The 23123-nt window shown below is 37.4% G+C and overlaps 1 protein-coding gene across 7 annotated transcripts in view; it reads left to right on the forward strand.

Annotated features, from left to right (window-relative positions):
* Positions 1 to 20143, forward strand: part of Akap7 (A-kinase anchoring protein 7) — a 114774-nt gene extending 94631 nt beyond the window's left edge. For 5 of the 7 annotated variants that reach the window (XM_048354082.1, XM_048354086.1, XM_048354081.1 and 2 more), the window contains one exon: positions 18174 to 19026. In XM_048354082.1, coding sequence (XP_048210039.1) covers positions 18174 to 18370 — 197 coding nt within the window. In that variant the 3' untranslated portion in view covers positions 18371 to 19026. The other 2 variants (XM_048354085.1, XM_048354083.1) reach the window with 1 other exon arrangement.
* Positions 20144 to 23123: the final 2980 nt, after the last annotated feature.

The following is a 23123-nucleotide window of genomic DNA, read 5'->3' on the forward strand; positions in this document are numbered from 1 at the left end:
GAGTATATCAATTGTATAACCAGTCACCTTAGAATTCAGGTTGGCAGAATGATATTTTTATTTCTACCTTAACTAGGAAGGAAAGTCAGTTAAAATTGTTGCGTAGACTTCAAGTATGGATCTGCATGGGATCCTTTCTTTTTGGGGAAATGAATCTTCCTTTTATTATGATAGTTAATACCTTCTTAGGGTATTATATATCATAGTACCTTGCTTACTGCCCTGGGGAATAAGTGTGGTTCAAATATAGCTAACCCAAGATTTCTTGAGATTTTATTCTAAAAATGAAACTGGCTCCAAAGAAAGAAGAGGCTGGAAAAAAGAGCTAAAGATACTCTGGACTGTGTTTGAGTGCAGCCATGCCTAAGACTTTCTCCTATACAAAACAGCACATCTTCCTTCTTTTATTTGCTTAAAACTTGGTTGGGTTAAATTTTTATCACTTGAAACTGGGAGCTTTGGGTGTTAATCTGAAGGATTCTCAGTGAATATAAATAAAATATTAGTTTGCCCAGTTCTAAGGTAACTGTGGTTGTACAATTAATGCACTTTTGTTGTAAAGAAGTTATATTCACTGAGTTTTCTTATATGCCAAACTCCAGTGTTACATGGTGAACAAATATTAGTAACCCTTGTAAAAGAATAAAAGCTCTGTGATTTCTTTTGAACCTTTGCATTGGATTGTAGTACAGCAAAATTTGTCCTCTGTGAGAATCAACAGTGGAGTTGACTTCAGTTAATATGGAGCCTGTTTGGTTTGGAAAGCTTTGAGCTAGGTGGTCTAAAAGATACAATGAAGATGCTATACAGGGAAGACCCAGTAATTTCCCATTATTGTAGGTTTTTCTTTTTTAAATCTAAATTCCCCTTAAAAAAAAAAAAGAAATCTGTTGGATTCCAAGGTGTATTATACTCCGAACAGAAAAAGCCAAGATAAAGAATCCTGATGCTTGCAGTCTAACAAGTGAAGTCACACCCTCAACATGCCTGTAAAGTCCAGAAGAGCAAGTTAATTACTACTGAGATTGGAAGGTCCCATAATTTTTTTTTATCACAGGTTGCATTTACAACTTGACATGAACAAAGTTTCTGCAATGCACATTTTAGCAATTATATCTTAAAACTTCCATTCATAATGCCACTTATGAGTTAACTATAAAGCAAATCTTTTAAGTACATAGTAAAATCTTTGCCATTAGCAAGTAGACAAAGCCTGACAATGACAAAAATACAACAAGAGCGATTTGAACTTAAATGTTATGTTGACTGGAACATTAAATATTAGTTTTATTATAAGCTAAATAAAGATTTTTGAGACTTACACTTTCCTGTCTACATACTGCTCCCAAAGCTTATGACTTTAGCCAAGGACATTGTAAGCATCAGATAAATGCATGGAACAATTATAGTACCAAGGAGAAAATAATGCACTAACAAGGTGGTTGGAAAAGAAGGAAAGAAGATTTCACAGCTGGGCACTGGTGACTCATACCTGTAATCCTAGCTACTCAGGAGGCTGAGATATGAGGGTCGTGCTTCAAAGCCAGCCCAGGCAGCAAAGTCTACAAGACTCTTATCTCTAGATAGAACCCCCAAAAAGCTGGAAGTGGAACTCAAGTTGTAGATCCCTAGCCTTGAGCAAAAAAGCGCAGACACTTAGCCCAGGACCTGAGTTCAAGTCCCAGGACCAGCACACACAAAACAGAAGGTTTATCATTCCCAATAGAAATGGAGTTCACCCATCTGGTAATGATGATGGGAGAGGATAGAAGGAACCCCATAGAGAATGGAGATCCATGTTTGCCTGTTTCTCCTTACAAACCACATGGCTTTGCAGTCAGCATATATAGCTCAGTGTTAAAATTAAATATTATGTTAAAGGACATATAAATTGTTTTATGAAGATACAAGTTCATGAAAATACATTATTTTTCCTAAACAAACTTCAAACTTGTAACTGCCATTAACATTTTATTTCTGATGCTGATGTCTGAATTCTTTGGAATTACAGAGTTGTATTGGTAGAATATAGAATAGATTATATTTTTTATGAACCAGCTAAGAAAATAGGAACTGCATCAGTTATTTTATTTTCCAACTTTTTTATTTTTGCATTGGTCACTTTTCAGATAGGGTCTTGATTTTTGCCTCATACTAACCGGGTCCGTGATCCTCTTTTTCAATGGGGATGACTGGCGTGCATCAGCATCCGCCATTGATTCAGATGGAATCTCACGAACTTTTATGCCCAGGTTGGCCTTAAACTGCAGTTCTTCCATCTCCACCTCCCAAGTACAGGATTTAATAGAGGGTATTTGTTTAAATAGGTTTTAAAGGAATAAAGGGTGGAAAGGCGAGACTGAATCAATAGTGATGTTCAGGCTTAGGTGACATATGGAGGGAAGGGTCATATGGAGTCAAGACTCAGACCTTCAAGGAAGGGTTAGGAAAGTGCTGCAGGGACACACAATAAAGGGACCATTGAAGCTAACTATGGCCTTTAAGGATGGAACAACAGGCAACTTTGCTTTTATCTTCAAGAGAATATAAGGAAATGGATTCCAGGAACAAGGGAAAACATGAGAAGTGGAATTGACGGAGACTGGACTGGTTGCTGCAGAAGAGGGAGCCGCCATGGCTGAGTGGGGGATGGTGTGAAGGGAGCACTGATAACAGCAGTGAGCAAGTGGAATGAGGCCAGTTCCTCTTTCCTGGGTACACTTGTCCAGTGTTCTCTAACTCCCCACCTTGATAGACCCTAACATCCAGCTGGCTAACCAAGAGTTTGCTTCATCCCTGCCTGGTGTCATAAATCTAAGGGTGGGTGAGCTTGGAGCTGACAAACAATAATTTAATAGCAGTCACATGGTTCTTAGCTATATTTGAATAACTACTCTTTTTTTCCCATTGCTTCAAAGTAAGTGTGTGCCAATTTGTGGTTCTTATTTCTTTAGGGACAAAGATAACCATGTCATTAGAAAATGATGTGAATTCTTTTTACTATAAAATCCCACAAATTAAAAAATACACAAAGTGTAACTATTTCAAGAGTGAAGGCTTTTAAATAAGAAATAAGCATTGTATGGTAAATCATACTATTTAAGATGTTTCTAAGGAAGATACTTAGATCAATTTAAGAAATTTGAGAACAAATTGTTTCAAAACTAATTTATCAACAGTTTATGGACCTTATTTTAAAAGCTTATTCTTTTAAAGTTTGTTAGGCATATGTCCTATGATCCTGCACTATGCATTTTTTGGGGGGGGGGAGAGTAAATTCTTCTATTATACTTCATTAATGGTGTTCACTGTCAAGTCTGGCTACAAGGATAGGTTAGTGAATTAAATTAGAGTTTAACCTGCAGCCAGGTAGATAATAGCATTGAGAATGATAAACTGTTCTCTTGTGTCTTCAGGGTCAAAGAGAACCAATTGCTCAATAGAAAAGGGAAGTTGAAAGAGTCAGGGCAGTGACAAGAAGGATTCAGCAAGTCACATCAAGGCAAATTCATTTCCTTAATTTAAAGAGAATGTCAGCCGGTACGGTGCTCCTGCCTTCAATCCTAGCAACTTAGGAGGCTCAGATATGAGGATCCTAGTTTGAAATCAGCCTGTGCAGGAAAGTCTAAGACTCTTACCTCCAAATACTCAGAAAAAGCTGAAAGTGGAAGCATGGCTCAGGGATAGAGTGCTAGCCTTGAGCAAAACTGAAACAAACAAAAAAATCTCAGGGGCAGCACTCAGGCCCTGGGTTCAAGCCCCAGGACTGTCAGGAAAAAAAAGTGGGGGGAGGGGGAAGATGTAGTGACTCCTGTGAACAAACAAGAAGATGAATGGAACTTGACCTTGAGCTTGATTCTGGACTCTGTCCCCCCCCCCCCCCCCCCGATCCCTTCTTTCTCTTCTGTGTCCTCACCTTCACAAACTTTAAATGTTGAGATATGAGTTCTAACAGTTCTAGGAGCATCTTTACTGTCCTACATTTGAATAGAATGAATTTCTCTCTTCTAAGTCTCACATTTAAAGTTAAAAAGGAAAGTACAGGTTGTAAACTACACAAGCTGTAAGGACATTAAACTATATATATATCAAAGCCATTCTAATTGTTATATTTATGGTATAGAATGCTTTTACATAGTAAGGAAAGTGGTGTGTTATGGACAATTTTGAAGTGTCCTGAGGATGGACTACTTTAAGAAATAAACCTGGGGCACCATGTGGACCAGTGGTAGTCCTGATTCAACAGCTCTGCAGGAATGTGTGGAATGTGAGAGCAGCCATGAGCTAAGGAGGAGCCTTTCTTGCTTTTTAAAATTATTTTTAAAAATTTTTATTGTCAAATGATGTACAGAGAGGTTACAGTTTCATACATTAGGCATTGGATACATTTCTTGTACTGTTTGTTACCTCCTCCCTCATTCCCCCCTTCTCCCTCTCCCCTCCCCCTGTCATTTTCCCCCCAAGAGTTGTTCAGTTGATTTACACTAAACAGTTTTGCAAGTATTGTTTTTGTAGTCGTTTGTCTTTTTACCCTGTGTCTCTTGATTTTGATATTCCCTTTCACTTTCCTAGTTCTAATACCAGTATACACGGTTTCCAATGTACATAGATAAGATACAGAGATAGTGCAGGTACAACCACAGGTAGGGGATACAAGAGGATCATCAATAATAAAAGCTACAGTTTCACATTGCATGTTGAAAGTAATTACAACAGTGATATAACAGTCATTTCCATAACATGGAGTTCATTTCACTTAGCATCATCTTATGTGTTCATAAGGGTATAGCTATGGGGCTCTTGTGATTCTCTGCTGTGACTAGCCTAAACCTGTGCTAATTATTCTCTATGAGGGAGACCATAGAGTGCATGTTTCTTTGGGTCTGGCTCACTTCACTTAGTATAATTTTTTCCAAGTCCTTCCATTTCCTTATGAATGGGGCAATGTCATTCTTGCTGGTAGAGGCATAAAATTCCATTGTGTATATGTACCACATTTTCCTGATCCATTCGTCTACTGAGGGGCATCTGGGTTGGTTCTATATTCTAGCTATGACAAGTTGTGCTGCGATGAACATTGTTGTGCTGGTGGCTTTAGTGTGTTCTTGTTTGTGATCTTTTGGGTAGATGCCCAAAAGTGGGGTTGCTGGATCATAGGGTATGTTTAGGCTATGTTTAGCCTTCTGAGGAATCTCCAAACTGCTTTCCACAGTGGCTGAACCAGTTTACATTCCCACCAACAATGAAGTAGGGTTCCCTTTTGGCCACATCCCCTCCAACATTTGTTATTGTTAGTTTTCTTGACATAGGACATTCTTACTGGGGTGAGATGGAATCTCAATGTTGTTTTGATTTGCATATCTTTTATGGCCAGTCATGTAGGGCATTTTTTCATATGTCTCTTGGCCATTCTCATTTCCTCATCAGAGAAGTCTCTTTTTAAGTCTTTAGCCCACTTGTCTAGGGGCTATTGGTTCTTTGCGGTTTTGTTTTGGAGGAATGTAATTTTTTTAGTTCTGCATATATTTTAGATATGAGGCCTTTGTCCATTGTATGGCTAGTAAAGATCTTTTCCCAGTCTTTCTTGTTTATTGACAGAACAGGTGAAGATAGGTACAGGATGGGTTTAGGGTGGATGTGTCCTGGATCCCTCTGCCACAGTGGAGCCATTTCTCTGATCTGGAATGATCCATGATGTGTGGTTTGGACTCTAGAGTGCTCCCTCTTTCACTCTGAATATTGAAAAGTTTGGAGTCCAGGTCATAGCTCTCAAGATTTTCTCCTTTTATCTTTACTTTCTTCTACTGTTGTGGCTATAATTTATTGTTCCCGACAGTTTACATTTTACTAGACCTTTTACTGTGTTTTATGCTATTAATTCTATCATTTTTAGGAGAGTTAACAAAAAAGGAATCAAGAATGACTGAAAGAAGCATTGTAAAACATTTACCACAAGTGCACAATGCACATTCTAAAGTTGGTATGACTTTGGAAAGTTATATACAAACTGAAATTGATGCAATTATTTTTTGGGCATCAGACATTTCAATCAATTTGGTGCAACTAGCAAGCTCAAACATTTTATATTATACTATTTCAAGGACAGTTTATTCATGTCTGCCAGAAGTCTATTGTAAGATTAATTAGCAGCTCTTCTCTTTTATGATGAGACATCTTTTGGTTGCAAAAGAGTCACAATGTAAGGTCTATGGAACAATGCCTAAATTTCTAATTTGCTATTATTTCAACATTGTTCCAAGAAAACTGGGCTTACTGTAAGACAAGCCCTATGTTAAAGGCTTTGTATTTTCTTATTTGATTTTTACAATTGCCTTTTAATATTAAATACAGTTATCCCTGGTTTAAAAAAAAAATAGGCCATAGAAGGGCTTGAGCGACTCTCATAGACACATAGCCAGTGAATGGGACGGAGGGAGGAATAATCTAGTCTAGGCACTATATCTCAAAAGAAACATTATAAATCTTTTCTGGATAAAAGCATCCTTTTAGAGTAAAAATATTATAGAAGGTATAATAGTGATATGTCATAATATTGTAGATATTATATACGGTACCCGAGAGCCAGTGCTGTGGTAGAATGACAGAGTATGATGTTTTGGAGCCATATAGATCTACACAGGTTTCCCAACATTGACAATTTTTAGTTGTGTGGAGTAGACTGGCTCTCTTGGCTTTTATGATACTTGGTTTCTCATATACAAATAGTGAGGCACATAGCAGGTACTTACTAGGAGGTAGGTTTATTGTTATTAAAAGTATCCATAAAAATAGATGCCATGAATGAGTTAAATCTTGCCATTATAGGAAAAGATAAGTATGCAGAGTTTGAGGGCTTAGTTTCCAGCATAGTATGTGTATGTCTTAGAGCAGCTTGTGGAAAATAAAGTTGGCTTCACAACCTCCAAGTTCCTGGAGATTGTCTCTTATAGCTGCAGTGAGGGTAGATTCTGGTTTATTTCTCACAGAAGAGGAGTGATAGATAGCCCTGGATCTTCTTTGGACCTTTCTTTTAACCATCTTTTCAGTACCCTTATCTCCCGTGTGTGTATGTGCGCTGTACAGGAAGCTCAGTATCATGGTGACTGCTCTTTGGCCTGGTCTGTCTGTCTATCTAAATTTCTCTCTTCTCGGGTTGGGGATATGGCCTAGTGGCAAGAGAGCTTGCCTTGTATACATGAGGCCCTGGGTTCAATTCCCCAGCACCACATATACAGAAAATGGCCAGAAGTGGCGCTGTGTCTCAAGCGGCAGAGTGCTAGCCTTGAGCAAAAAGAAGCCAGGGACAGTGCTCAGGCCCTGAGTCCAAGCCCCAGGACTGGCAAAAATAAATAAATAAGTTTCTCTCTTCTTTCTTTTCTTTGATTTTTCCCTAAGAGGAGAAATGCTTATCTTACCAAAGAGAAAGAAAGACAGAGAGAACAAAACTGATAGAGAAAAATTTTTTTACCTTCTCAAGAGCCAAGTAGAAATATACAACTGATAATACAATTCTCATAACTTTTTAGGTTTTATTTTTATTAGCATACATCACTTATAGAAAATATTGATATTTCCATCTATTATGTAATGCACTTTAATCATATTCACCCTCCATTGCTCTTTCTTATTTTCTTTCTCCTCTCATGCTAGTCTCTTCTTTCCAAATAGTCCTGCTATAATTTAGTGTCTTTAAACAAATCTAGATTCCACATATGAGAGAAAAGATATGGTATTTGTTTTTCTGTGTCTGTCTTATTTTACTTAGCATGATGAGCTCCAGTTCCATCCATTTTCTTGTAAATTTCATTTTTCTTCATGGTTTGATAGTACTCCATTGTGCACATATATGTACATTTTCTTGATCATTTTCTTGCTGGGCATCTCAGCTGATTCTTGTAACTATGCTATTGTGAATACTTTACAATAAACATAGGCATCTATTGTATATAGATTTTTTGGATTGAGGTGTATAACAGGATGTAGTATAATGAGGTCATATGGTACTTATATTTTTTTGGGGGGGGGGGAACTTCCATACTGGTCTCCATAATGACCAAACTAATTTACATTTTTACCAACAGTACATAGTGTTCCTTTTCTCCGTATCATCACCAGCATTTGGTGTTTGTTTTCTTGATGAAAGCTATTTTAATAGGGGGGAGATAGACTATCAGTATGGTTTGAATTTGCATTTCCCTGATGAGTAAAGATGTTGAACATTATTTAATGTATTCAGTTCATGTGTTCATTTATTGATTGGATAATTTGTTCTTTTGTTGTTAACTATTTTTAGTTCTTTATATATTCTGCACATTAATCCTTTGTTAGATAAATGGCTGGTAAAAATTTTTTTTTCATTTTGTAGGATGTCTATTCAATATGGTCATTGTTTCTCTTGCTGTGCAGAAAGAAGGTTTTTACGTTGTATGTGTGTGCGCGCACGTGCGTGTGCGTAGGGGTTTGTACTTAGGATCTTGGACTTGTTATACTGGCAAGATACTACTGTGCCATGCCTCCAACCCTGTTTTCTGCTGTGTTTTTTTGGGGGGGGCTGGGGGACAATGATGTACTTCCTAGCCAGGGGCACACCTGAGCTGTAGTGTGACTGCTTTAGGCTTCCCATTATTACTGGAATCACAGGCACACACGACAATGTCCAGATTCTTTCCATGGAGATCAAATCTCGCTGACTTTTCTGGCAGGGACTTGCCTACAGCCATGATTCTTCCTTCTGTTTTCAACCTCCTATATAGTTTGAGATGACAGGTACCCTCCACCACTGTATCCAGCTATGAATTGAGAAGGGGCCTCGCAAACTTTTCTGTGTGAACTGGCTTTGAACATCAGTCCTCCCATCCTCAGCCTCTCAGATAGCTAGAATTACAGTTATGAGTCATTAGTATCTGGTCTTTGAACGTAATACAATCCTGTTTATCAAAGCTTATTTCCTAAGCTATTGGAGTCTTATTCAGAAAATTGTTGTCTATTTCTGAATAATTGTTGTCTATTTCTCATTGATGCCTGAAATTCTTTTGACCAAGAGTTCTTTTTTACTTGGAGATCAGAGCTTGAAAAGCAAATAGCAATTGATGGGCTCTACTCATATGCATTTGCAGAACACCATGGCAGTACTCATCAAGCTTAAGTGCTAGTTTAATGTTTTGCAATAATATTCCACATTTTGGAATCTCTAATGACATCATCAGAAAGAACCCTGGAGCACTTTGGGGTTTTTCGGATGCTGTTTTGGAAGTCTTTTAGGTTATTAGGAAGAGAAAACTATATCGTTAACTACTTTCTCAGGATTACTCCTGAAACTAAAGCAATAAACTTATGAGGTTACAAGTCTTCAGGCCTTTAAGTGCTGTGTTTATTGTGTGGCAGAAAAGATGGCCAATGGTGAATGTTTTGTCTTGAATTTGTTTTGAGTGATCAATCATCTTTAGGTTCTCTCTAGTGTTGCATATTCTCTAGTTGATATATCTTTATTGCTTTTATAAGGCTCACTGCACTTTCCCCACAGATTGATGTAGAAATTCATGAGCAAATATACTGGCCAAATATTTCTGTTTACTGGGATTTTCATGTTTAGACTTTAAAAATTGGGCTTTGGCAACCATCAAAGAAAAACAGTGGGTTTTTTTTAACCTATTTTATGTGTTTGCTACTGAGTAAATATGAAGAAGGTTTTGTACATGTACACACCCTAAAAGAATCTTTTGGCTTAAGATTAGTCAGAACTAGTTTTGAATAATGTTAAAATGTTCTTTAAAAACTCTTTGGTATTGCAGGTGTGGTGGCTCATAACCTATAATCTCAGCTACTACTCAAACATAAGAGGAATGTAATTTGAAGTCAGCCCAGGAAAAGTTAACAAGACCCTATATTTTTTTAAAGGCATGGTACCACATGCCTGTAATCCCAACTACTCAGGAACCTGAAGTAGGAAGATAAACATCTGACTCCACTGTGGGCAAAAGTACAAGACTTTATCAAACTAAAGCAAAAAGTGTGGAGGCCATAGCTCAAGCTGTAGAATTTATCACACACACACACACACACACACACACACACACACGTGCATGCGCGCACCCTCACTTTAGAGATAGATATATAGATAGATAGTCCCTCCCTCTAAGTTTAACAACTACCTATGTATATCAGACTTCAGACAACATGAGGAAAGCTAGGCACTTGGGTTCCCACTAGCTACTCAGGAGGCTGAGATCTAAGGTTTGCATTTCAAAGCCATCCTGAGCAGAAATTTTCATGAGACTCTTATCTCCAATAAGAGTTTGTGACCCAAGCTTATGTTTTTAAATATTGGCAGTGTCCTGGAAATTTGATTCCTCCTGTTCTCTTCCTAGCCTCCTCTTCTTCCTTCCATCACATCATTCCCTTTGTACTATAGCAATGTCTGCCATTGCTCCCAAGGCCGTCCAGTGTTTCTTCCTGTTATGCCATTCTGTAGTCCACCTGAGATGACTTGGCCCAAATGTCACCTCCTACATGACAGTTTGGGGAAATTGACCAGTCTTGTGTAAATAAGTGCTCATTCAGAGCATTCATGACCAGTTACTTATTTGCTATCATGTGTTCCTACTGATATGCAGGTTCCTGGAAGAGGGCTCATGTTAGATTCTTTTTATACTTACAGTATAGTGCTTCTCACAAGTACACATAAGTAGAGGGTACTCAGTGGTTGTGCAAAGAAAGATGGGAGCATGGAAGAGAGGGAGGGAAGAAAGGAAGGAAGGAATGAAAGAAGGAAGAAAGGAAAGAAGGAATGAAGGGTAGGAAGGAAGGAATTGTATTGAACTAATTGATAACTTTAATATTGAAATTTCAATTTGAGACTGTGGCTGTAAATTATTTTGTTTTTCCAAATGAACGATTATTCAATTATGTGGCATTTCTTATACGTATACCTTCTTTTTTTTCAAAATAAGAAGATAATAACATTATCTGCCTTGGGCTGAGTGTCCTGGGTAAAGTAAGCTTCTTTTTAAAAAATTTTTTCTGTTGATTTTTGAAGCATTTATAGAATTGTGTGTGTGTGTGTGTGTGTGTGTGTGTGTGTATGTGTATGTGTGTGTGTATTTTGCCAGTCTTGGGGCTTGCACTCAGGGCCTGAGCACTGTCCCTGGCTTCTTTTTGCTCAAGGCTAGCTAGCACTATGCCACTTGAGCACAGTGCCACTTCTGGCCGTTTCTATTTATGTGGTGCTGAGGAATGGAACCTAGGGCTTCATGTATACAAGGCAAGCACTCTTGCCTCTAGGCCATATTTCCAGCCCCAGGCTTCTTGATTTGTAGTCAGACAACTACCAATTTCTATCATTGTGGCTCTATAATCTTAATTTATGTAACCTCTTGGGTCTCATTGTTACAAGGAAAGAATAACAGCTTACCATGAGTCATCTGTGAAAATCAAGTGAGAGATTTCTGAAAGTGCTTGGAAAAGTGTGAAGTGTTATCTAAATAAACAGAAGAAACTGTTCCTGTTATTGCTGTAGTGACCTGCCACTATGGGAAGTTTTCCAGCCTGTGGTTCCTCTTAACCTGGGGTGCTCATGAAGGGACAAGGTGACACCCATAATTTATTATTTATTTGACTTGACTAAATTGGTGGCAACATTTGTTCTGCTCATCAGTCTTAGCAGATGTGTTAGCCAAATAAATGTTGATTGCAGCTAGTCATGCTTTTAAGTTGTGTATAAGACTTGATATGGATGGTATTGATTATATGCATCTAATAACTGTAAGATTTAGGTAGTGCTTTATTTTCCATCCTCCTTGTTTCTCAAAGGAGTTGAAGGTGTAAATTATTTGAAAACTGGTGCTTTGGACATAAAATATCTTCTTCTTTTTAGTTGTCACCATATTTTTGTTGTTATTCCTGTGGACCAGGACTTGTGCTAGGAACTTCTACTTCTTTTCTGTAGTTCAAAAACTTATCACTACTTGGAATTGTCTACCTAAATCAGTTTTGCACAAAAATGACTCAGAGTAGCCTTATACAACCATTCAGGGCCTTGGAGAATCCCCACATTCCAACAATATAGTGACTAAAATTCACAGATGGAACACCAGCTCCCATAAAATAGAGGTCAGTTTATGATACGGAGAAGCACATGGATTCTACAAATGATACGAGGCAAAAAGAAAAGAAAAGAAAAAACCCACACTGAATGCAGTGCCCTCTGAAATATTTCAGCAAGAGTGACTAGGATCACTTGTCAGAGTGCCACTTGCCAATTCAGTCTGTACTTTGAGCAGATTGGGATGGATGATATGCTTAATATACCAAAAGGGAATAGTAAAACCATTTATTTGGATCTTATTCGTGCTCACAAGCTCCCCAGTACTTTATGGAAAATGTTTTTATATTGAACACAGCAGAAAAATATGATTCAGAAGAAAGAAACCAAGAACTTGGCCTGTGGCTGGGAGCAATTACAATACGACAGTTGAGATGAGTCTCAAAAACAGAGGAACTGCGAAGTTAGCCTTCTGCTCAGCCACTGCTAATTGTAAAGAATGACAAGTCTTGAGTCCACATGCAGGCAAAATTTGCCACTCATCACTGGAGAGAAATTCTTATGAGTATTTTTAAGTTGAGGTACAATTCATGTACAGCCTAAGTTATTCTTTCTTGTGCTTAATTCTGTGAATTTTATTCAACACATGGAGTCACCATAACCACAGCCACACCACAAACAAGATTCTAAACAGTTCCAACACCCTCTAAAATTCTCTCTTGTCCTTCTTGTTACCCCTAGCTCCTAAAACCATGTGGTTACTTGCAGTCTAGTTTTTCCCTTTCTGTCATGTTGTATGTGCAGCTATATGTTATGCTATACTTTCAGTGCGGCTACTATCACATATAACGATCTACTGTAAATTCACCTGTGTTGTTGCATGTGTCAGGACTTCATTATTTTGCGCTGAGTACTGTGCCATTGCATTGTAGCCTCATGATTCATTCACCAGTTGAAGGGGATCAAGTGGTTTCAAGTTTGGGGTGATTATGAATAAAGCTACCAACAACACATTCATGTGTGAGTGTGTGTGTGTGTGCATGTGTGAGTGTGTGTGTTTTTTTGTGAGCATATGCTTTCATTTCACTTATTTTCCAATCTAGCTTGAACTGACATTACAGGATTACATGGTAAGAATATGGTCAACTTTAATTAGAATTTTCCAAATTGTTTTCATAAAATGACAATGCTCTTTCGCACTTCTTTAAGCCACAGGAGTACCAGTGGATTCATTTATTGTCAGCAATAGGTTATCTTAGTGTTAGGTGTCTTTTTAGTTGCTAGCCATTCTAGCAGGTGTCTTGACATCTTGTGACTTTAGTCGGCCTTTTCCTGATTACTTAAAATGCTGGGTATCTTTTCACATATGTGCCTTTCATATGTCTTTTGTGAAGTAAAACTTCAATTCTTTCATCCAATTAAAATTTTGGTTCTTTTTTTCATATTCAACTGAAAAAATTCTTTTTGTGTCCGATTACAAATTATTTGATGGATATGTTTTGCAAATATTTTCTCCGAGGTCTGGATTATTTTTTCTTAACAGTAACTTCAAAAGAGCTCTTTTGAAGTTACTGTTAAGAAAAAATATATGGTTTTTAACCTCCTTCCAGGCTTCAGAAGGTTCTTTTTTATTGTTACTATAAAGATGATACAAAGGGGTCATACATAATGAGTATATTCCTTTTTGAACAGTGTAACCCCTTCCCTCTCTTTCTCTGTTAAAAGTGTTATCTTTTGATGAATACAATTAACCATGTTTTGTAGTCTGTGCTTTAGTTGCCCTGTTTAAGACAGTCAAGGTCACTTAGAAGTTCTTGGATATGTTCTTACTTTCTGCACTTATATTCAGTCCTTGAATCATCTTGAGTTAATATATATATTCATGATGTGAGATAGGAAATTGAAAAAGTATGGTCTATGTACAAAGGACAATACCCAGGAGTTTTGGGGACCACTGCACAGTGCGCCCCTCTATGCACCATAACTTTCATCCTTTTTCATTTTTTAATTGTGTCTCAAACTAGTTGAGACTGTTTATATACATCCATCATTTTGGGGATTCTTGGTAGCCTGGGAACATTTCCCCCAAATAACCTTGCCTTTTGTGTCACAAGGTCCAACCTGCTCATGTGTACCTCAATGACAGTACAGTACCTTTGGCAACACACACACACACACACACACACACAAACACACACACACACTAAAAACCAAAAACCAGTTTTCTGGTGGTTCGTTGGAGATGAAAGTCTCAGGGACTTTCTTGCCTGGATTGGCTTCAAACAGCAATCCTTAGATCTCAGACTCCTAAATAGCTAGGGTTATAGGAGCGAACCGCCAGCACTTAGCAAGAAAGAATATTTTTAATCAGGAGTTTGATGATACTTCTGTGGAAATAATTTGTGTGTATACTTTTTCTGGAATCAAAAGGAAGTTGTGTGCATTGTAGCAGCATGTTGAGCTGCCTTTGTTATTGCCAAGACTTCAGTGAATGGAGATATTCATCTCTTATCTTACCCAGTCCCTGTGGAAGATAGATAACTTCACTCAAATCAGTGGAAGAAAATACAGCATAACTTTCATCTTAAAATGCCTCTTTTAGTGAAGTTAAATTAAATCTGCTAAAAATGGAAATACAATACATTGTGACTGGAACGAAGGCAATACAGGCTTCTTGGATTGCTGTCTTCTTGCTGGGCTCTGTGATAAGCCTCTCAAAGGTTATTTTCTAGGCTATATTAGTAGCCTGAGGGTAGTTACAGAAATTATAAGGAGAGACTTGAGTACAGATATATCTGGAAGACTTCTTTGTAAATTTGTTTCATTTTCATTGGTTGATTAGAAAATTCATTGTTGTAGGTAGTTAGAATTTGCCCCTTTGTGATCAGAAATGTATTCTTAACTAGGTTAATCAGTCAAAGTGAATGTAGTTTTCTCACATGGATATTTGAATTACTCTGGAATTCTTTTACCTTGCTTTTGCTTATATGTTTTGTTGAGAAAATGTCTCACTAAATAGTGCAGGTTGGTGGGAATTTGCTATACTAATTCAGGATGGTCTGAAACTCAGCCTCCTGAGTGCTAGGAATACAGATATCTGACTGTCTCGCTGCTCTTGCCTTAAACATAATATTAAATTTTAATTTCTCACCATGATGTGCTATTTTTATAATAAGATAGTATCACTCAAAATATTGAGACTTGTTTCCAGATTTTAATCAATAGTTCACCAGACTAACATTTATCACGATGATGAATAAACTATACTGTATTCTATTGGAGAGGAAGATAATTAAGAAACCTAGGATAGAATTCTATTCTCAAGAGTATATGTTACCAGTACAGGTACTTAATCACTAGATATTGAATAAATGAATAAATTATGCCCATAACTTGTACAGGAATTAAGAAAGAAAGTCATTGCAAAATAATTTATTTCACTGCTGCATCTCTGTAGAATAAAAGAATTCTAGACATGTAGATCCTCCAGATATACTTTGAGAGTGCATGACTAAATGACCATGCGCTGTACCTGGAAGTTAGTGTTATTAGAATCCACTGGCAGCTCATCAGTTCTTATTGGGCCACTAATGGAAGGCTTCATGGAATAGGTGAGGTTTTAATTTGTGAGGCAAGGAGTAGGACTGTCTAGGGAGAAGGAAGAATGTAGATGTTCCTAGAGATATGTTGGAAGTTGACTATTGAAGTAAGCAGTAGTGAGCTAATAGGGAAATTCTGGAAAGTCTTAGAAGACAAACTTGTTTTCCTGTTGAATGGAAAGAAAAGGGGTATTTTAGAAAAATCCATCTAGAGGTATTTTATCAGATGCATGGAAGAAGGGAGAAATTGTGAAGCGCATCTTGACAGGCTTAGTAATTAAGTGGGTGGATGACGGACAGGAAAGTGTCAAAGATGCTAACGATCTTGTTTTAAGTTTGATTGACTTGGGTAATAGTAAAAACATAAGCAAAAATAGGACAATCTGAAGGGAAAATTAGTGTTTTGTGGGAAGGTTTTTGTATTTCAGATCTTTTAATGTTTAAAGTAATAGGGACACTTAAGTCTACTGATAAAAATTAACAAGGCACATAATATTAGAACGGAGAGGAATCTTAGAGATTGAGTTATTAATTAGATTAAAATATCTTATTATCTTACCAGTGAGAAAGTGGACCAGGTTCTGAAATGGACCTAAGAACAACTTTACTCAAGGCACAGAACATGAGTTAGGAGGGCAAATGGAGAATCATTTACAGTATTCAAAAGGTTTTATAGAACTCTTTCACTTACAGTCTGATTTTATATTTTCTTTTTTTATTGTTTGTTTTGTTTGGTCAGTCATGGGGCTTGAACTCTGGGCCTGGGCACTGTCCCTAAGCTCTTTTGTTCAAGTCTAGCACTCTAGCACTTGGAGCCACAGCACCACTTCTGGTTTTCTGCTAGTTAATTGGAGAAAAGACTCTCACAGACTTTCCTGCCCCGTCTGGCTTTGAACCAGGATCCTCAGATCTCAGCATGCTGAGTAATTACATGCATGAGCTACCAGTGCCCAGCTAATTTTCTATTTGTTGTTTGAAGAAACAATAAATAGCTAGGTCAGGTAATGACGTTGGAGTTATTATCTCCGTAGCATGAACACTAGGTTCTAAGACTGAGATAAAATCCTTTAAGTACTAGACACTGATTTCATTCACTCTTATTAGTAAAAACAATTTGAACTTTACCCCAAAGTGATCGTAGAAATGAATTGTATTTTTTTGGTAACATTCTGACATATTTATGATTAGTAAATTCTTACAGTTATCACTGAGTTAAAGGTCACTCGACTCTGAGCACAGTTTGCATTATAAATGTTCTATTTCAGAGTGATGGTCTGGGTTTTGGGTGCCATATTACTACATTTGCAAGGGAAGCAGTTGGCCTTAACCCATCCTCTTCTGCATGGGATGGTCCTTAGGAAGGATGAGGTTATTATAAGCAGAACTGTTTTTGAATATGTATTCTAGACACATAATAGGGCTCTAAATGAAGGTCTGGCTACCTCTCACTTTTGCATATCTTCAATCCCTTTTAAATGTGAGGATAGAAAATAATATCCATCATCTGCATTACACTTGTGATCTGCCTGTTCCAGACTTGAGTGTGAAGTGCAAATAAGGACCTTGCGCTATGGAGCCCACGAGTGGTCTCCTAGCACTGAGCTGATCTTAATGTGTGTGTTCTGATGACTTCTTTGTTCCCACCATCTTCCTTCCTGGGCCATGGCTCGGTGGAGGGAGACAGTGTGCAACAGGAATGTGCTGAAGGAGCTCTCTTTTCCTTTCAGAAAAAGGACAGAAGTCAGAGAATATATAGCATGAAAATAGATAGGATCTATTTCTTTTCTTTTTCTTTTCTTTTGCAGTAGTATGAGATAAGTAGTATAAGATTCTTTCTTAAACCTGGGTCATCACTGGAGGGGTGGTGGTAGCAAAATGACCATAAGATAGTGATATCTGAGAGTTTACCCTTATCATCCTTATTCTGCTTTGTAGAATTTCCTGCTTCTTAATCTGTAGTGATAACACTGAGATTAGGAAGATCAGTTTTACAAGCTCATTTTAAACCAGTTGTTAGCAATGGTTTACGGCCTTTGACTTAATAGGACTGTTGAGAGTTTATTAAAAACCTGTAGGCCAAACATTTTAAAATGAGTGATGCAAAGGAATGAGATAATGTGAGAAATCTTGATCTCCTGATAGCTGATGTTAGAAGAAAAGCAGATGCAGACCTACATGGTGAGTTCACATGTCTAAGGCTCCGAGGCATATACACTTCAACAGTAGTAATGAGTAACATTAAAAAAGAATAAAAGCTCTACCTAGAAATGGGAACCACCAAGCGTTGCTAAGTAAAGCATTTCTAGGTAGGAACTAATCAACTGCTTTTCAGCCTGAAGTCTTGAGGAATAGGAAAGCTCCAGCTTCTGCAAATATTATATGAAGAGGCAACCCACTATTCTTGGACTTATAGATCTAACTTACCAGATTGAAGGGCACTTGCTCTTTTAATAACTGAACTAGCTGGCCCCTGCATGCCGAGTTGCTATGGTGATATGAGCTCAGTGACTTCTCTTCTCTCTTGTGGAATGTAGGTGAAAAGAATGGAAGGGAGCCTGATGATGCTGAACTGGTAAGGCTCAGTAAGAGGCTGGTGGAGAATGCGGTGCTCAAGGCTGTCCAGCAGTATCTGGAAGAAACACAGAACAAAAAGCAGCCTGGGGAAGGGAGCTCTGTGAAAACAGAAGAGGCTGATCAGAATGGTTGTGACCAAGATAACAACAGGAAATGAGACTAGAACTCTGTCCCCTCTGCTCCATAGAAAAAAAAGGAATTGCTGCCCCTCTGCTATGTCTTGGGACTGACTTGCCATGTGCTATTTAAGTGTCTCTTGTCCAATCCCTGGATATTGCCTGACACTTTCACAATTAATATGTTTGCACTGCTGAAGCACAGAAGAAAAGTGAGTGCTGGGACTAGCAGAGGAATTAATGAAAGAACGGCCCATGTTTTACTTGCACTCCACCTTGCACAAGGGACAGGAATGAATTTGGCTTATGCCTCCTGGACTCAAAGGCTATGGGAGAGGCCTTGCCACCAATGGAATACTGCCATTTATATTGCTTTAGGCATCTGACTTCTTTTTATCTGAACCCAAACTCACACATCATTATCAAGTGCTAAATTTAAAGTCATCACTGTTGAAATGATCATGTGTGCAATTAGTCTATAAATATGTCATGTTTGTTCTCAATGTGCTGTGGCTCTGTGGTGATCTTTCTTTACAGTAAATTATGTTTTGTGTAAATGATATATTTTTAGCAAAATGCAATCTTTTCTATAAAATGTGGGCAACATTTTAAAGGTTTTTTTTAACCTTATTTTGATAAGTGAATATGCCATATTGAATGTTTTTCATTGATATTTGTACTTTAAATGTATTGTAATTTTTTTCTTAGGCAAGAAACCTATTGGAATCCAAGACTTAATTAATGAAGCTGTGCATCAAGAAAGGATGAATCTGAAGTCCAAAGTGAAACAGATAAAGGAACTTTTATTAAAGCCTGAAATTCAGGCCAAAATTAGAAGGGAGCTTTTGGAAGAAATATTTATAAATAAAAGTAATCAAGCAAATAATGTTGATTTCATTGCAGCTTTGATATAAGCCCTACATTGCTATTACGGTAAGGTAGTTTATGAAATCTTTTTAGCTTATTATATAGCTCTTTGGTATAAACCAAAGTGTCCTGATAGTTTCTATATAACTGAACCAACTTTTGGTAAGGAGTTAATTTCTTGCTAAAGAAAACTGATTTTGCCCTATTATTTTTTTGAGCTAAACTCATGTTTTAGAATGTTTATTTTCTATACTATTGAGTCATTTTTTAGCAATGACTTTTTAATTAGCTGTTGTGATGTTCTTTGGGGCTCTGCAGATAAAAAATACAGACTGTGAAAAATCTCTTATAGACAAAACAAAACCATCACCAGTATTTTAAGGGTCACTCGCCTCCTGTTGGCATGATTAACCCATAGAAGCATTGTCCAGGTGTGTCTGTATCTAGTATTACTTTTAATGAGAATTTGAATGTTTATTGATATTAGTATATGAATGAATATTATAAATTAATAACTGCAATCACTGGTTAAGAATGTTTTATATCCACATGTATTTTCACTGATCAAATTATAGTATGTTTTATTATTTTTTAATAAATGTTTTTTTCTAGTTTTCTGAAGATAGCCCCAGGTCTTACCCCTTGTGATTTGAATTTGTTTGCACTGATTCATTTCATGAATGTTTTTATTCATTCTTGAAAATTTTCTCCTTGTGTGATGATTATTGGTACCAGTTTTTTCTATAGTCATTGAAAAATTGCTGCTACTGATAGATCACAATGAAGGGGAGAAATGATTAGAGATCAGATATGTAATCATTTCACATATAAAATCCAGTTGGCTCATGGATTTTAGCTATTTTTTCACTGAGTAAATTATACTACATTTATTTATAAATGAGTTTATGCATTTTCACGCCTCTTAATAAACATATTGTTTTCCCTTATTGCCTTTCCTCTTCTTTTTTTTTTTGCCTCATGGAATTTGTTGATCCATATTGGTCTTCTGAAAACATGAGCAGGATCTCAGAATTTCAGAGTTTTCTTAGCTTTATGGGCCTGTCTTTATGCTAAGAGAGCCCAGTTGGCAAAACATTACTAACTTTAGATTTTAAATCATTTCAAATAGGTCAGCTTCACACACACACATACACACAAAACACACACGCACACACGCACACACACATGCACCCCCCCCCCAAGGGAACATTAAATTAAGAGAAAACCTAAATAATGTCTGATGAACAGCTCATCATGTGTCACTGAAGGACATTCATTGCCAAGGTGAGAGGTGGTAGATCTAGGTGCAGAGAACTGCTGGCTATGACTGCCTTTCAGGTTACAGGACTTTACTGCTCCCTTAAGTAAATCAGATGGTAGGAAACAAAAGTATTTCTGGTGTTGCCTTGTTTTCCAGATAAGGAAACAGATGTAGGAAACTGAATTTCTTTTCTAAGACCCCTCTGCAGTTGAGGATCTGGAGCTGAACCACAGCCCAAGGCCATGGTCACAGAGTTTCACTGTCAGTGTCAGCAGTGTCAAAAAGTCCTAGGTTCAGAGAATTTTTGATTTGGGACTTTTGGGTTAGTGATACTGAGCCTAGGCTAGGTTCATATCTACAGTATAGTTAAGATTTGAATGATCCATTCCATAACCCCAGTGTGCCACCTGCCAGTCACTCTGTGTTCCCAGAAGGGATAATTTGACTTCTTGTTCCAAATGTCACATCTGGCCTATGACCAGTAAGATGTGTTTACTCCTCTATAGTCAAGAACAGATGAAAAATGTGGCTACTACATTATGAAACAGATTAATATTTATTACAAAAACAAATATAACTTGATGGGTGATAAACTATGGTCATTCATGGTTTTCAACAGTTCAGACATCACCTATAAGAATTTTTATCATTTTAACCTCCAGATTTGCTAATTGTACAAAGGGATTCACTGTGATATTTCCACCTGCACATCACATACTTAGATCAAATTCATGCTCTCTATTGCTCTTTCTTATCCTTTCTTGTACCATAACTTTTGTTTTTACAGCTTTCATTGGGTTCCATTTTGATACACACACACTTTGGATATATTCACCCCAATTCCCTCTACCCTTCCTCCACCCACTGGTCTACCCAGACTGTCCTCTGTTATCTTTAAAGGACTTGTGGCTCAATTCTGAATTCTGACTTTTCCAGATAGGTAGAATTCATCTAAAAATAAGCTCAGCATACTTTATGATAATGGTTTCCAAATTCTTACACAAATCTGATAGTACCAAACAAGATAAATCCCTAGATGATTTCATTCTCAGCAAAATGAATAGTAGAGCATTTCCCTCCAAGTAAGTGATATGTTATCTCCCTTCTTTCCTGGGTCACTGGGCTGGAGATAATAAGGCTCATTTATAAGGTAATCTGAGAGCTCCTCAAAGCAGGCACTATTATCATATATAACGTAATACGCTAGAACTGTTTATCTTTCTCCATTTAAATGTAACTAGTTGATTTGGGCAATTTGGAATGATTTAAAAATAAAAACTGCAGTATTTATGCCTCTACATATCCCATTATTAGTCAATTATTGGAAGGCCAAGAACTTGCTATAGCATTAAAGCAAGGAACAAATAAATGAGAAACTGAGCAATCAAACTGAGAAATGAATCCCTTGTTTCTAGTAAACCTATGTTGCTTTCTTTCTAATGCTTTGAATTATTTCTGAGAACTGCTTTCATGTAATGCTGCCCTATATCTTCTGTGTTATATTCCTTGATAATAGAGAAGTGACAGTCCTGTTTGTAGTCCTGATACATTCAGCAGCCATATGACAGCTGCAGGTCTTGTACATCCATAACTATATTTCAGAGTGACACAACACACTAGTTCACTCCCTACAGTACCTACCTCCAAATCACTCAGGCCCAATATCTCCAATGACGCTTTTGAACCATAGGCCACTATAATTTCTTTCTTCCTATTTTTTCCCTTTAGAGTTACTAGGGTTTGAAGTCGGGGTTTCATTTGCTAGGCTGTCGCTCTACCACTTAAAGTCTATATTTTTTTTGCTCTAGTTATTTTTCTGCCTAGGCCTGACCTTAGATCTTCTTACCTACAATACTCCTACCTACATGTCCTCTAGAGCTGGGATCACTGGGAGGTATCACTATGCCCAGCCAGGACACTACATTTTCTCCACTGATACCTTTCCAACCACACCTAATTTAGCTTATCCATAATTAGGAAAAGTCTTTTCTGAATGCACATGTGGGATAATACAGTTATAGGAGGTAAGAGAACAAAGCAATAGGAATCTTGCTGGGTATGATGACTCATGCTTGTGTTTATAGCTACTTGGAGGTAGAGATAGACAGACTAGGATTTGAGGCTAGCCAGAGCAGAAAGGTAGCGAGACTTTGTCTCCAAGAACAGGGTAACAATGGTGGTTCATAAGAAATAAGAATCATTTGAGCTGAGTAGAAATGACAGTGCTGAGAAAAGAAATGTGCACCAGTCTGACAAAGGCTATCTGAAATGGTAAAGGAGGTAGAGAAAATAGCTTGAATATGTAATGGTAGGGAGAGGCTGAGCACAACTTTTTAAGATTGTAGAAGACAAATTCAGAAGCTGCTTTTGTGAGGTCTGTGTTTAAGAAATGTCTTTAGGACCTCTCTGTATATCAGTTTGATAGTAAAAATTTGAAAAAAAAAAAAAAAGAAATGTCTTTAGGGAGAGGCATGGAACGAGGGCTTTTAGTGACTTGGTGGACATCCATCACACTTATTGTCTAGCATCTTTTGCATACCTTTCCTATGTTTCTTTTGTTTCCTGTCTTTTAATTCCTGTTTCCTCATGATAGAGGCCCTAAGGTAGAGGCATGAGATTCACTTGTTAGTCTTCTGTGTCACTGAAGTTTAGACATGAGCTCTAGG

The sequence above is a fragment of the Perognathus longimembris genome, chromosome 9 (genome assembly GCF_023159225.1).
Source record: "Perognathus longimembris pacificus isolate PPM17 chromosome 9, ASM2315922v1, whole genome shotgun sequence".
Taxonomy (NCBI): domain Eukaryota; kingdom Metazoa; phylum Chordata; class Mammalia; order Rodentia; family Heteromyidae; genus Perognathus; species Perognathus longimembris.